The following is a 15,435-nucleotide window of genomic DNA, read 5'->3' on the forward strand; positions in this document are numbered from 1 at the left end:
CTCGGTAAGTGGTTATACAGTCAAAAACCACTCTGATCTTATTTTTCTTTGGATGATATACTCCATGGTGAGGGATGTACCACACTCTCTCCTTTTTCGAGGGTCAGCTGTTCTGTGGGTACCTTAATAGCATAACCTTTGTCTAAAATGTCCTTCATGAAAATTTTGTAATCCTCATGGAATGTTGGAGACTTTGCAAGTTTTCTCCTGAGGTCAATAGCACATTGTTCTGCAATGCAACGATTGGCTGGCACTTTAAGTGTCTCATGTTTGAAGGGCAGATTAATGCAATAGTGTCCATCCACTAGTCTGGCAGAATCTGAAGTTATGCACATGAATTTAATGTCCTCCTGTGACATTTCCTGCTTCTCCTCACAGCTGCGCACTGGAAAGTATGTAATGTAATACTGGTGTAACATTTGTTCTACTTCCATTATTGTCACACGATTGAATGAGTAACTTTTCAGTCTTTCATTGTCTGTCCCCTTTATCAGACCATTAACAATCCATCCAAGAACCATCTTCACAGCATAAGGATCTTCACCTCTACTGTGTATGACTTGCCAAGACTCCATGGCATCGGGGACATTTGTACCTATTAATAAACCTACAAGCCTTTATCTGGGGTAGATACACGTTTTTGAGATAAGACCATCTTGTGATATCTTCTTGCATAGGAATGTTCTCCCTTTTCACTGGTATAAAGTTCAGTGTGTACACTTCTAGCAGTTTGATAAGTGTGTTTTCTTCTACCCTACAGACTTGTAATTTCAATAAAATGTAACATTTTACTAGTTTCTGTTTATTTACTTTGTCCCTTTCTAAGGTGCTGATGTGGACTTGAGCTTTTCTTCCAGAAAGAGAGATTTAATTGCTCTTGAAAGCTTTCTGTGCAGAGTGTAGCTGTACTGCCAGAGTCTAATGACACTAGAATTCCTGAAGCCTATGAAAAAACTCGTAAACCCAGCCCGATAAGCACAAGCAGCAATCAGCCTGCTATCACACCTCCCCTACAAGAACCCCCTAACCCCCCCCCCAAACAGAGGGCAGAAAGCTCTCCCAGCTCAAGCCCTGATTATCTGTTTGTGAGGTACCGGGAGCTGTAGATGGTAAATAATATATCGTTATTTGAAACACATGCATTTCATGTGTGTTCCGTGTCTACAAAGATCTATGTAAGTGCAGCATGACAGAAATGTTGAACACATACCTTAAATACCAACGTTTTTCATGTTTTAGTACTAACGACAACATTTTGACATGAAATGTATAATGTGTGAAGACTGAAGTCCAAATATCAAATAAGCACTTTCACAAAAGGTACAAATATAACAGAACAAGCGTGCTTTTATGCCAGACTATAACCGAAGAAAAATAAATCAGGTTAGTGTACTTCATTATGACTGCTTTGGTAGTACAGCGGTAAGAACTAGTGACTTATAATCAACAGGTCGCCGGTTTGAGCCTTCCTGCTTCCCAAAATAAACATTTTGAGTACTGAGCTGCTCTTATTGTTACTATTATACAATAAAAACATAAATTTGATTTGAGTCTGTGACAGCTGGTGTAAATGTGTGGTACTTGTAAAGGTTAGCATTTTTTTTATTCAGTTTTTATCCTCTCAGTCATGTTCACACTCGCTGTGGTGACTCTTAGTTTTTACTAACCACACACCAATGTTAGTTTTCACATAAAGATGTGTTATAGCAGAGGTGAACTCAGATGAGGATCAGAGAAAGAGAACAGAAGCCCTCACCACAAGAAACGTCCACTCACATATAAGAACAACGCAGCTGCACCAGGCGTAACGGTGAAAGATGGCACCGTTTAGATGCAGCAAGAGGTCAGGTTTCATCCTGCCACTCAGTCTGCCCCACACCAGTCTTTCAACAAAGCAGCATGGCTTACAGAGCTCACCAACATATCGGGCAAAGTACTGCTTGTGATTATGTTTTGTGATGGTCTTTATATGAAAACATTTATATGTTAGTTATATAAAAGCCAAATTGATTGTTATTTACCTATTTACCTTGATTTATTTACTTATCTTCCTACAGTGTAAAGTCACAAGTAGATTGCAGAGCTTCCTTTGTTTGATCGACACGGGCACACTGACACAGTACAAGTGTACTGAAGTGACTTTAGCTGCAGATGGAAGCTCCACGCAACTGTTGTTACAGCTCTGTCTTTGTCCAGAAACGGTTTCATAAGCTTTATGACCTTAGTCTCGGCAAGTTTTTCTCCCGTGGGGTGACTGGGATCTTTTCCTGAATAAGGAGTAGCATTGCACATGTACTTTGTTAGGAAAATAGTACTTAATTATAGTTGCATAGAGTAAAAGCAGGTAAGTGAAAAAGGGACTTGAGGTTACATCTGACCTGGACTGAGATTAGTGAGCTGATAATGAAAACATTCAGGAGCAAAAGACAAAGAAAATAAAAACCAGACGCCATGTTACAGGTAACCACACACAAATGAAATACTTGCACTCTGCTTGTTTACCTGTCAGCTTCAGAGAGGCACTGGTGCATTGCTCTGCTTTTTAATATTCACAGAGGGCCACTGGTTATATGTGAGGGGTCAGGGGTCACTTGACCAGACCATTCATGGCAGGATCACACAATTACACAGCTAGTGACAGTCACAGGCCATGCCATCCTAGTTCTGTGTGTTTTAAAATGACACCAGATGAATATGGCGGGTAAGAACTGCAGGTCTGACACTTCATTGAGGCTCAGACTGCAGCCCAGAGGGGCTCGTGTTAGATGAGTGTGAAGTGTCATTGCCTTCCTGTCAATATAAACACTCACCTCTCCGCATCTTACCTGCAGGTGGTGACCCATAGCAAGCATGAAATGCAAATCACTGTATGGCACTTGATGCCCACAGCATTTCTTTTAACATACAAACACAACTTTAAATTCTGGGCCATAGAAATGGGCACCACAAAATCCCAATCTGGCATTAAGACCAACCATATGATATCAGCAATGGTGACTGAAGGAATAAACCACTCAAGTCAGCGACAAACAACAGAATATAAGCAACAAGGTCACTTCTGCTAGTGTGCACAGAGACCTTCTGCTGTCTGGTCAGTCAACCCACTGCTTTTTCAAAGCGCCAGGTGAATGGACAACACGACATAATGCAGTAGCAAAACACACAGCCTTACCTTCAGAAGCGTTTTATTCTGGTGTTCTTTGCTAGACTGTCAAGTCTGTCCTGTTGCATTATAGACTTCAGTCTCTCTGATGCTAAGGCCTGCTTTGATAAAGAGCTCTGCTCACTGGCATTAGTGACAGATAATCAGGGATGGGCTGGGATTAAAAATTGGCCCTGGACATTTGTCCAGACTGGTGCATCACAAATATTTTTTGTGTCTTTAATGCTCTTGCACGTGTTATTCCTTATTTATTTATAAGTTAAGTTGTGTAGCACACTGGTTCTTGGGTTCAGTATCCCAGGAATGAATTTGGAGGACTCGCTGCCATAAAGACACAGGCTGTGCAGGTCCCACCCTGTCCCCTGACTCTCTGAAACTCCTGTAGCTGCTTTGCCTGACTTCCTCTAAGCAGCTCTGCTCCACTAGCACTTGGCTAGACCTTTATAAGAAATTAATGTATTAGGGTCTAAGACATGGACAATGTGAGGTTGTAGTCCTAACTAAATGTTAACTCCACTGCACGTTTGAAAGTTGGTGTCCTTGTAAAAAAAGCATAAAACAGTTTAGATGCAAAAGGGAAAATAAAATCCAAAGAGAAATCCTCTGACTATGATGTTGTCTCATTAACTCTGGATGTCCGTAATCTTTCAACTTACCTTTCATCACTGCAGTCGCTGATTCTTAACTTATTTATTGTGTATCCTGTATAAACTACATATACACACACACATATACATACTGTATATATATATATATATATATATATATATATATATATATATATATATTCACGGCATTCGAAGTCTGTGTCACAATCTGATTGTATGGGTGGTTACCTACCAGGTAACGCTTGTGGTTGGCCAGCAATCTGCTAACATCCGCCACGGTGCCCTCAGTTTGTGAGGAGCAGATCATAGAATGGTTGAAATAGTTTACTGTCAAATAAATGCAAAGAGTACACGACACGTGTTTCGCCCTCATTCTGGGCTCATCAGGTGTACACACTCCACTGCACTCCCTCTCGGGAATCAAACCTCGGACGTCGGCGGCGATGCCCCTAACGTTGCGCCACGGCGTGTGGTTCGTTTATTTGACAGCATGTAGATCAGGGTAATTACATTCACGGCATTCGTAGTCTGTGTCACAATCTGATTGTATGGGTGGAGTGTGTACACCTGATGAGCCCAGAATGAGGGCGAAACACGTGTTGTGTACTCTTTGCATTTATTTGACAGTAAACTATTTCAACCATATATATATATATATATATATATATATATATATATATATATATATATATATATATATATATATATATATATATATATATTGTAAGAAAAGACAGAAACAAGCACAAAGGTTTGGGGTTTGAGCCCCGTATACTGTAACAAAAAGTGCCATCAATTGTTTTTCTACAAAAAACTCAAAAGACGTTGAAGGGACGGAGGACGGACAGTTTATAGTGGTGGACCGGATATTAAGGTGTGGAATGTTGGGATAATTGTGGTGGATTGTGGGAGTATGACGTCATCAAGGGTAAGCAGAGGGAAGGAAGGAAGTGTGCATCTTCTAGAGCCATCTGGGCGATCTTTACGGCGGCGATGTCTCGGCCTTTCTAAGGAAGCAAAGAAAGAAAGATTAGTACACTGCCGTTGTCCCCCTGCCGGTTTTGTGACGAAGCAAACCGGGTCGTTAAGCTGCTCCCCCAGCGCTCGTGTGTGACAATATATAATCACACGCACAATAATTCATATCAGCAAGCCATTATTATTACAGTATGTGCATTGATATGACAAACTTCAAAGTGACCCACAGACTATATTTCAGTTTCCTTTTAAAATGACCAATGCTGTGCATTTGCACTGAAGAACTTATTGTTTTTTCCTCAGCGTATGGGATTCTGCTAATGTAATCAGATCACTTGACTACACTCATACTGCAATAAGGGCACTTAGAGAGACTGAACCTGCTTTTCTTACCTGTGACCAGCGACATTCCATGAACACTCAAGTCATCTACAATGTTAATGATGGCATGCAGCACTTTTGAATGCAGGTGTTATCGTGTCATTTCACTGGGGACAAAGCTGAAAGATCGTCAACTCGCCACCCACTCTCATCATCTCATCATCATTGTTGATCATCTCTCTCATTTCTGATAGCTTCATGGCGCTCTAAGCTTCGTGGGGGACTCCCTCACCCTCATCCCACCCTGAAAGAATAAATAAGGACTCTTTTTCCCTAAGGCAAGGTCTTACAGTCAGTTGAGAACCTTAAACTGCAGCCTAGGGTAGTCTATTCAGTAATCTTTTATTTTATTTTATTTTTATTATTATTGATTTTAATCAGAAGCAGATAACATTCCATAAATTCAAGTCAAACATAAAAAAGCAAAGCAATATTCAGCCCCTACCCAAGCGTGAAGACACAACAACCAAAGCTACTCTATAAAAGGAACAAGAAAGGAAAATGGAAGATTATTCTAAAATGTTATTGATCAGATCCTGCCATATTTTTAAAAGTTTTGAACGGCACCTCTAAGTGAGAATTTGATTTTCCCAATTTCAGACAGTATATAACATCAGTTACCCACTGACTTACAAGAGGTGGGGTGGGATTCTTCCAGTTGAGCGAGATAAGTCTACGTGCCAATAGTGTAGTAAAAGTAATTACCATTTGCTTGTCCTTCTCCACTTTAAGCCCCTCTTTGAGCCCACTAAATACAGTTATTAGTGGATTAGGAGGGATTGTGACATCAAGGCTGTCTGAAAGGCATTTAAAGATTTGGTCCAAAATGAAGTTAATTTGGTGCAGGCCCAAAACGTGTCACCCAGTGAGGCTGAAACTTAATTGCAGCATTCGCTGGTTGGATATTGGCCTGGAAACATTTTGGACAATTTTAAATGAGATAAATACGCTCCATAAAAGATTTTAAGTTGAATGACTGAATGCTGCGCACATACAGAGCTTGAGTATATTCTGTGCATTGCTGCCTTCTATTCCTTTTCTGAAAAATTAAATGACAGATCCTTTCCCCAATATGTTCTGGGGTCTTTGTTAGAAAGGAAATTTAAAATGTTTTTATAAATTGTGGAGATGCTATCTGAGTCTTCAAGACTGATCAATATTTCTTCTGGAATAGAACAAGGTGTGAAGTGATGAAAATCGGGCAGGTTCTGTTTAGCAAAGTTTCTAGCTGGAAAGTAGTGGAGGAATTGTGTTGGCGAGAATTTGAATTTGAAGCGTAATTGTTTGTAGGATACAAAGTCATAATCTATGTGCAAGTCTCTAAGTGTTTCAATCTCAGACATTTTCCAGACATATAATAGTGTTTAAGTTTGTGAAGGTGGAAAAATGGTTATTGTCATGTAGAGATGTAACAGATAAATGTTTCTCTGTCTTACAGTGATTCCTACATTGGTTCCATATTCTAAGATAATGAAGGGTAACTGTATTATTAGTTTATTGACGGTAGTTTGCATTAACAGGGGCACAAAGCAGGGAATATAATAAAATACAGCAAGATTTTATTTCTATTGCAGACCAGGCTTGTGTGTATTCATCGATTTGTGTCGATGTCCAGGTTTACATAGCTTTTAAGATAGATAGATAGATAGATAGATACTTTATTAATTTTTATTTATTTATTTATATTTCCTGTCCAGTAATAAAATTGAAAGTTAGGTAGTGCCATGCCACCTTCTGCTTTAGGTTGGTGTAGAGTTGCTTTTTGGATGCATGGATGTTTCAAATTCCTAATAAATGAAGTTATGATTTTGTCTAATTTGTTGATTTGTTAATCTGCATGGGGATGCTTTGAAATGGGAAGAGAAGCTTGGGAAGGATGGTCATCTTAACAATGTTGATTCTCCCTGCTAATGTAAGATGGAGCGTAGACCATCTGTTCACTTCTTGTTTAATTTTTTTCCATGCAGACAGGAAAATGTTGTTGAAAAAAAGCTTTATATTTACTTGTGATATTTACCCCTAAATATTTAAACTGATCTGTTAAGATAAAGGGTATCCATGCCAATATTGTGTGCTAGAGAATTCATTGGAAAACTCACACTTTTATTCAAGTTGATTTTGAGTCCAGATATCTTTTGTAAATCTGCTAGTGCTTTTAGGACTGCTGGTACAGAATTTTCTGTTCAAGTGCTTCTCTGAGAATCCCCTTTATCTCTGATGCATTTCGAAAGTATACAGCCAGTGGTTCAATGGTGATTGCAAAGAGCAAAGGTGATAAGGAGCATCCTTGTCGAGTACCACATTCTAGTTTGAAGTAGTTTGAAATAATGTTAATACAAACAGAGGCTTCTGGACTGGTATAGAGTAGTCTCATCCATGCACATGTGCTTGGGCCGAACCCAAATGTGTTCAATGTGGTAATAAATCCTGTTTGGTCTTGTGATTTTACAGAAGGAAGCACTTTCTCAATCTTTCTGGCTAGAAATTTAGAAAGTATCTTAACCCTTAAACCGCTACATACTTGGGGGGTTAATGCACCAAATACTTTTTTGCTGCACTTTTTAAGGAAATGTCACAATTCCCCAAGAAAAAGTGAAATTTTAACAGAACACATATTTTTTTCATGCAAAGACCATCATAATTTCTGCAACACTGATCATTTTACACACTGTCAATGAACTGTAAAAACTATAAAAGCAAACTACTGCAACAATCTATTATTATATGTACAAGGTGCAACTGATGCCATTGATGAAATTCAGTAAATCACCCCGCCAACTGCGCTTGAACTTCTGCACGCAAGCACACAGAGGTAAACGCTGATGCTTGCTGGGTAGTCTAGTGCTGAATCCCAGGGAGAGTGATGCTGATTCACTAGGGGGCGGCAGTGGTCATGCACTGGCTGCTCAACGAATGTACAGTACTGACCGATCAGCACCAGTGTGCTGGCAAATTGCACTGGGAACAGACTATATCTGGTTGCTGCATTAAACGAATGTAAGTTGCCGAATATACTCGGCTCCAGTGTGCTGGCAAATTGCATTGGGAGCTGACTATAGCTGGTTGTGGTGGTTTAAGGGTTAACATGATTAATTCAGAAGAGAGATTGGTCCTTATTTTTATTAGGAATGATGGTATTTATTGCTTGGCGAAAAGTTTGAGGTAGAATTTTATTGTCTCTAGCTTCTGTAAATGTTCCTAATAATAGTGGAGCTAACATTTGAAAATTGTTTTATAAAATTCCACTGGATATCCACCAGAGCTGACTGCTTTACCACTTTGAAGGGAGTTTATAACATCTAGTAATTCTGAGAGTGTTAGAGGTTTATTCAGTTTCACACCACCAAGAGAGTCTAGCTGTGATATCTGTAATGAATCAAGAAACATATTAGATTGTGTCTTATCTTCTTTAAATTGAGTAGAATATAAGGACTTATAGCACTTTCTGAATGTGTAAGTTATATTTTTATAGTCAATAGTATTGTTAATTGCTGTTATTGCATTACAGACTTCTTGCTTATGGATTTGGTGGTCTTCTGTGTTCATAATAATGATGTCACAATTTAAAGATAAGCTATTCCATTTCATTAGTATTCAAGAGGTTAAATTGTTATTGGAAAATCTGTCCTTTCTTATAGAGTGCATCATTTGGAGACCTGGCATATTCTAGATCTATTCTGGTAAATTTCCAGTTTATTTTTGTGGAAAAGATATGAAATAAGTACCTGCTGAGATCTCTGAGGATGCATTTGTCTCAATTTGCTTGGATATGAATTCTGTACAGTTCTCATCGGCTAATGACAGATGCCAGCTATGAGATGAGTGTGTGGGGCGCAGTAATTTAAGCTCCATGATCAGAAGGGCATGGCCAGAGATAACAATTGTGTCATATTTACAAGATTTAATAGTAGGCAAAAAATGATTATCTATGAGGAAATAATCAGTCAGTCAGTCCGTCAGTTATCATCCAACCCGTTATATCCTAACAGGGTCACGGGGGTCTGCTGGAGCCAATCCCAGCCAACACAGGGTGCAAGGCAGGAACAAACCCCAGGCAGGGCACCAGCCCACCGCAGAGGAAGTAATCAGTTCTTGAGTAACAATGATGTACAGGTGAGAAGAAGGAGTGTGCTCTTAGGTTAGGATTTAAAGACCTCCATGGGTCTGATACATTAAGTTATGATCCATTACAAACTGTGTAATTATCTTTGTAATATTAGATGTTATCTCCATTGTAGCTGAGAGTCTATCCAGGTCTGGATATAAAACACAATTAAAGTCTCCGACCATTATAATTTAGTGAGTGTTCACATTAGGGATAGATGAAAATACGTTTTAGATGAAAGCTCTTTAATATTAGATAAATTGCCCATCACCATGACATATCGCCCTTCAGAATTTCATCTGACACTACAAATTACATTAATCTGACCATGCTGTTCTAGTGACTGAGATTTACAAATATTATATGGTGGCAAAAGTTAGAAATAAGCTTTGGGAAAAGAAGGAATAGATGTGTTTCATTGCAATAATACAGAATATTTACTGTGTGTGGACTTTTACTCCAGATACCCAGAGATCTCCAAGCTTAGTGCTGCAACAAGCAAATGCTATGTGATTATTTCACTTCAATTAATCTTTACAAGACATGTAGAGGCAGATGTAGTAATCTCAGACCATGAAAGGCAGCTGGTGAGTGTAGAAATGTGACAGTTCACAGCCAACTGTTAGTTCAGACTCCTGGAGACCCCCAGTCAAATGGTCTATCTGAAAGAACTGTTCAGACCAGCAAGACTTTACTCTATTGGGTCAGCACCTGTGTATATGGAGACACTGATGAGGGGCTATACTCCTTCTTGCCCACTCAGGTCTGCCAGTGAATTATGGCTGGTGATGTCACCTCTGTGTGGTATCACGTCTCAATCCAGAATCTTGTCCTATGTAGTTTCTAGTTGGTGGACTATGTTGCCCACCTTGATCCATACTACTGTCTCACTCAATGTTTTCAAGAAGCAATTGAAGAGCCATCTGTTCTGAGAATATCTGTCAAATTCATTGGAAAAAAAAATGCTCTGTGATATTTACATTGTAGGGTAATTTTTTTGTTAGATTATGTTTAACTGCTTTATCCATTGTAACCTATGTAACTTATTGTAATTTTAGTAGTTATTACATCTTTTTGCTTGTGGCAATCAACTTCTGTTACCTGTCCTACTACACTTGCTGAACAAACAGGCCGCGCCTCATGTTACTCGATGATGTTTACCACTTTTGGAAGTCGCTTTGGATAGAAGTGCCTGCCAAGCAAATAAATGTCAATGTAAATGAGAAAAGCACAAGAGAGCAATGGAGACTCTTATATAGAGATTCTTAAATACAGGAACAACGACATTTATTTCTATAGTTCACCTTCATACAAAGAATGGAGTTCAAAGTGCTTTACAAGGGAAAGTTACGAGACAAAGAAAAGCAAATAAGATTAGGTAAGAATATTAATGAATAAGAAACAAAATAAAAATAAATAAATCCACACAATCTGATAAAATATAAATCTATAATTAGTAGAAGTGTACTGTTCTTATATTAAATATCATACTTTACGTCTCTACAAATGAGTCCAGTGATATGGTCAGATGGCCAGGAGGACAAAAAAAACAAAATCTGCAGGGGCTCAAGGGGGCTAAAAAACCAGTCAGCTCCTACTTGGCATTCTACTGTAGCTATCCTAAATGTTTTTAAGTCATAAGAAGATTTGATGAAGTGGGTCTAATGGACAGATGGGGCACCTGCTTTCATTCCACATCACAGGTGGCTGCACAGTGACTTGATCTGGTGGTGGTGATGATGGTGCAAAATGCCACCACAGAAGAAGTAGAGAAAAGCAGAACACACCAAGCTGGGGCAATTAATGTCCATCACTGATTCTAAACTGGTGTGAAACAGCTTAGGTTTGGTTTGCTGAGAATAGGAGAAAAAAAAAACAGGTTTAGTGCTTTAAATCAAATGTAGACAGAAACTGATAAAGACACCTACTAAAAATAAGAGAAAGGGTGATCATCTCAACCATACTGGGTGTACTGGGGGAGATAAGTCAAAGAGAGCTGGACAAGCTCTGCTTCATCCATCTTATGCTATCAGTACAGAAGCCTCTTGGTTTTCTATTATTTTATTGCAAATGGTGGTTAGGAGAGTCCCTGGGACCCTGTTAACTCAAATGATCGACACCTTACAGCTCATTTGTACAAAATGGAAACCATTTACTTCTACAAAGTCTCTTCATGATTCTTTATCCCTGTGCTTTGAAAGTTAAGCCCACATGCATGGCTCTTCCTAGAAAGAAACACTCACCCCAACACTCCACTAAAGCACATTCAATGAACAGCAAGGGACTGCTTAAGCCTTTATAGGGTGGGGGGTGGTAAGAAATAATCATATTTAATAATTCATGCTGAAAAATGAACAAAAAAGGCAAAGAAAAATAACATAAACATAAGCCAAGAAAGGAACCTGGCCAAAAAAGGACATAGCCCCCTTCTCAAGGGGTGGTTTTTAGACATCCTAAACTACATCCAAAAAAGATTGGGAAAACTTTGGCTTGGCAGAGCAGATGAAGTGAGAAGAGTTTAGCCCAATAATAGTAGGCAGACCACCACATGGTGACAAAAAGGGGAATACAAAAACAAGGTTAAAGGTCAGGTTTGGTCCTCTTGGATTCCAGACCCCTTTGATGGAGTGATGCCAACCTGGAAGCTCTTAGAAGAAGCCCCAGATTCAGGTGACTTAGGCAGCAGAGCAGTTACCACCTGAGGACACACAGGTAGCACAGCACTCCCTCCCGAGAACGTGGCAAAAGACAACCTAGTGTACCATCCTGGGACCGTAGAGAACAACTCACAAACACTGCACCCATGTGACCCAAGAGACTTAGGCAATCAATAAAGTACTTGATGAAACCAAAGGCAAAAGTTGCTTGGTGACAGCAGGTAGGGTGAGAGTGGGCAGCACAATGCAGGCAACAGAAAAATGGGTTCAAATGAGACAGAAGCACAGACTGGAGATGGAGGATCAAATAATTCAACAACATAGAAGTTAGTGGCTCAGAAAAAAACAGGAGTGAATGGTTTAAATGAAGTGGTGATCCAGGAAACATCTAGTGGTTCTATGGCAGAAACAGCAAGCCCAGGTGTAACTGCTGTACACAATTCAGCTAAAAACATGGAGGGATAACAGAGGATGTCTTTGGGTCAGATTACTAGACATTTAAATTTAGAAACAGCAGCAGCAGATTAACTTGATTCAGCCCTGGGCGAGTATCTGTCCACCAGGTACTGAAAATCAATATCTTTCAGAGCCACACTCCTTCCATGTCATCCAGGGACTTCTTTATAAAATGTAGTTCTGACTGTGCAGAGCTTCAGCTAAGAGGACTTTTTTTGCTTTATAGTGGTGGCTAATTCTGTTGTGACTCCGTCACCATAAAAGAACAAAAATGGGTGAGGCCTTCAAAAAGACCCTCAAAAAACAATACATCAATATCTCTCTATTATAAAAAAAAAAATCTTGGAAGGCTTCGAAGGAGACGATACGTGATCTTCTCAGAAGACAATTTGATGTCCCGCAAAGCAAGGCAGGGAGACAAAAGGACAGTTGCTGTACAGGCTTTTAAATGATCGACACGCAGTGCAGAACATGCAGCTCGGCAGCAGCAGCAGCAAACCAGCAGATGATCTGACTGCAACTCCTTAGCGTGTGTTCAGCCCACCCCCACCCCCTTCACAACGCAAGCATTAGAGACGTGAAGTTGCTGGAGCGTAGCGCGCCTGCCTTGGGCGAGGGGGTGGGCAAGCGAAGCTAGCAGGGGGCAAAGCCCCTTAGTTGTTAAAAATAACAAAACAATAATACCTTAAACTTACAATCTCAGTGGTAAATGAACAGAACAATATTAACAGAAATAACCACACTAAATGATTCAAAACAAAAAATGAACATAAAGGACAAGAAAAAGTAACAAAAACATAAGCCAAAGAGGAACTCAAAATAGAACACAAACGGCCTGCTGATCTTTCTTTTAAGTCTGTGAGCAAACACCAGATGAGAACCCGCCTGACAACAGAGTGCGGTGTTTATAACAATGAGACCACATCATGGTGTTCAGTCTTAGGTGTCGGTGATGATGTCCACTTTGTAAGAAAGTCAGATCTAATATTCTGTGAAATCCCAACATTCCACTTGTGGACTCACAAATATAAATGGACATGAAGAGCAGATCCATGGCTCCATCCTGTCTGCTTTATAAGAGTTCCTGCCTTATCTGTGATGATGTTTTCTTACCAAGATTTCATTGTTTTTCAGCCATGAAGGTCCAGAATGGATGCAGCTGCTCTGTGTTCTATCTGCTCTACATGACACACGTTACCTGGACACGTACGTGTTTGTATGATTTGTGATTCTGCTTTGGCTCAGAACATTTGTTGCCTTTAAATAGAATTGACTTCCATTTGCATCTCAGCAGATTTTTCTTGCACCTCACAAGGTGGTTCTTCTTTTGGTGGCTCCACTTCAACTCTTTCCCTATCCTGATCTTCATCTCCTGAACAGAGGATTTGAGTGTCAGGCAATTTAATGTTGAGGCTGAAGTTCAGAACTGTCAGTAGGGCAGATAAATAAAAAATATAAACTGTTTAAAATTTGGGAAACTTGGAAGAGGACAGGGGCAGCACAGTGGCGCAGTGGGTAGTGCTGCTGCCTCGCAGTTAGGAGACCTGGGTTTGCTTCCCGGGTCCTCCCTGCGTGGAGTTTGCATGTTCTCCCCGTGTCTGCGTGGGTTTCCTCCCACAGTCTAAAGACATGCAGGTTAGGTGGATTGGTGATTCTAAATTGTCCCTAGTGTGTGCTTGGTGTGTGTGTGTGTGTGTGTGTGTGTGCGCCCTGCCTGGGGTTTGTTTCCTGCCTTGCACTCTATGTTGGCTGGGATTGGCTCCAGCAGACCCCTGTGACCCTGTAGTTAGGATATAGCGGGTTGGATAATGGATGGATGGAAGAGGACAGAAGAGCATTTAGTCTTCATGTAAACCCTAAAGAGCTGTGTCGATTGATTTAAATGGGCTTGTTGTCATTAACTAACCTGATGCTCACTGTGGATGTTTGTGGTTCCTTTTCAGAGAGGTTTGACGTCATTGGACCTTCTACTGACATTTTTGCTCTTCTTGGTGAAGATGTCACCCTACCTGCCTCACTCTCACCACCTCTCAATGCTCAGCGGTTTGAGGTGACATGGGTTCGAAATGACTTCTACTCTGTGGTACTCTTATACTGGAATCTTCAAATTAGACCTGAGCGTCAGATGCAGGCCTATAAGGGGAGGGCCACACTTTTCCCAGAAGAACTTGTGAGTGGAAACGTGTCTCTGAGACTCCAGGATGTCCGTGTTTCTGATGGTGGCCTCTACAGATGTTTAGTGACCTCTGAACGATGGAATGAGGAGACTCACCTCACTCTGAATGTTGAAGGTATTTCTAAATTTCCTTTTTTCTTTTTGCTGCGTCCCCCATCCCTCTGATGATTATAATGTGTCCCAGTGATGTGGCCCTTGTGTGCGGAGGCCATTTCATGTTTCTGTTTTTGGTAACACAGACACTTGGATGATCTTATCCACTGAAGTTCATGATAAAGTTCTCGTGTCCAGTACACCATCTGAGTTCTTGTCAAATGTCTTCATGACCAAACCCATTGATTTTCTCTTTGTCATCCTAAACCCAACTGTGCTTCTTTTTGTCTGCCAACATGAATGTGACTGTAAAGGTGATTTTTAAATCAGGCTGCAGCCTCATCTTCTCAGTCTCGGGTCAGTTTGTAGCGCTTGAAGCTGATTTATTTCACTACAGTCTGACATTGTGTTTTCAGACAATTAACCCATCCTGTACAGTCCTATTACATGTTGTCTGTGTGTGAAACTTCATTTTAGTTACCACTAAGGGGCCGGGTACTATTTTTCAGAATTGTTTTACTTTTTTTTTTTTTTTTTCATTTTTACAAAGGGCACATTATGAACGATGGGCATGGGGTGTGTGTCTCAGCAGTGGGTGTCACACAGCTTACCAATAGGACAGAAGATAAGTAATCAGCCGACTTCATATCGGGGACTGCGATGACAGTAGTAAAGGAATATGAGTTAAATCAGGTATCACCCTCGAGATGGCACACATTGGAGCTAAGAGGAGGGCAACAGCAAAGAGGACATTTGAAAAGGAAGACATTTTTTAAGAAGTCACAGTTCTGATAGTGACATTGGCTAGGAGGAAAGGA

General features: G+C 40.2%; 2 protein-coding genes and 1 long non-coding RNA gene across 3 annotated transcripts in view; 2 read left to right on the top strand and 1 right to left on the bottom strand.

Annotated features, from left to right (window-relative positions):
• LOC114643553 (protein NLRC5-like) overlaps positions 1-15,435 on the top strand; it is a 5,922,889-nt gene that overhangs the window by 2,054,761 nt on the left and 3,852,693 nt on the right. The gene's annotated exons all lie outside the window — the stretch shown is intronic.
• The window catches only part of LOC127527384 (uncharacterized), a 902,058-nt gene that overhangs the window by 654,385 nt on the left and 232,238 nt on the right, over positions 1-15,435 (bottom strand). The gene's annotated exons all lie outside the window — the stretch shown is intronic.
• The window catches only part of LOC114644573 (butyrophilin subfamily 1 member A1-like), a 133,272-nt gene that overhangs the window by 3,936 nt on the left and 113,901 nt on the right, over positions 1-15,435 (top strand). Inside the window, exons 2-3 of the mRNA XM_051925874.1 lie at positions 13,483-13,554; positions 14,292-14,639. Of these exons, the coding sequence (XP_051781834.1) occupies positions 13,485-13,554; positions 14,292-14,639 (418 nt within the window). The 5' untranslated portion in view covers positions 13,483-13,484. The remainder of the gene's footprint in view (positions 1-13,482; positions 13,555-14,291; positions 14,640-15,435) is intronic.

This window comes from Erpetoichthys calabaricus, chromosome 4, assembly GCF_900747795.2.
Source record: "Erpetoichthys calabaricus chromosome 4, fErpCal1.3, whole genome shotgun sequence".
Taxonomy (NCBI): domain Eukaryota; kingdom Metazoa; phylum Chordata; class Cladistia; order Polypteriformes; family Polypteridae; genus Erpetoichthys; species Erpetoichthys calabaricus.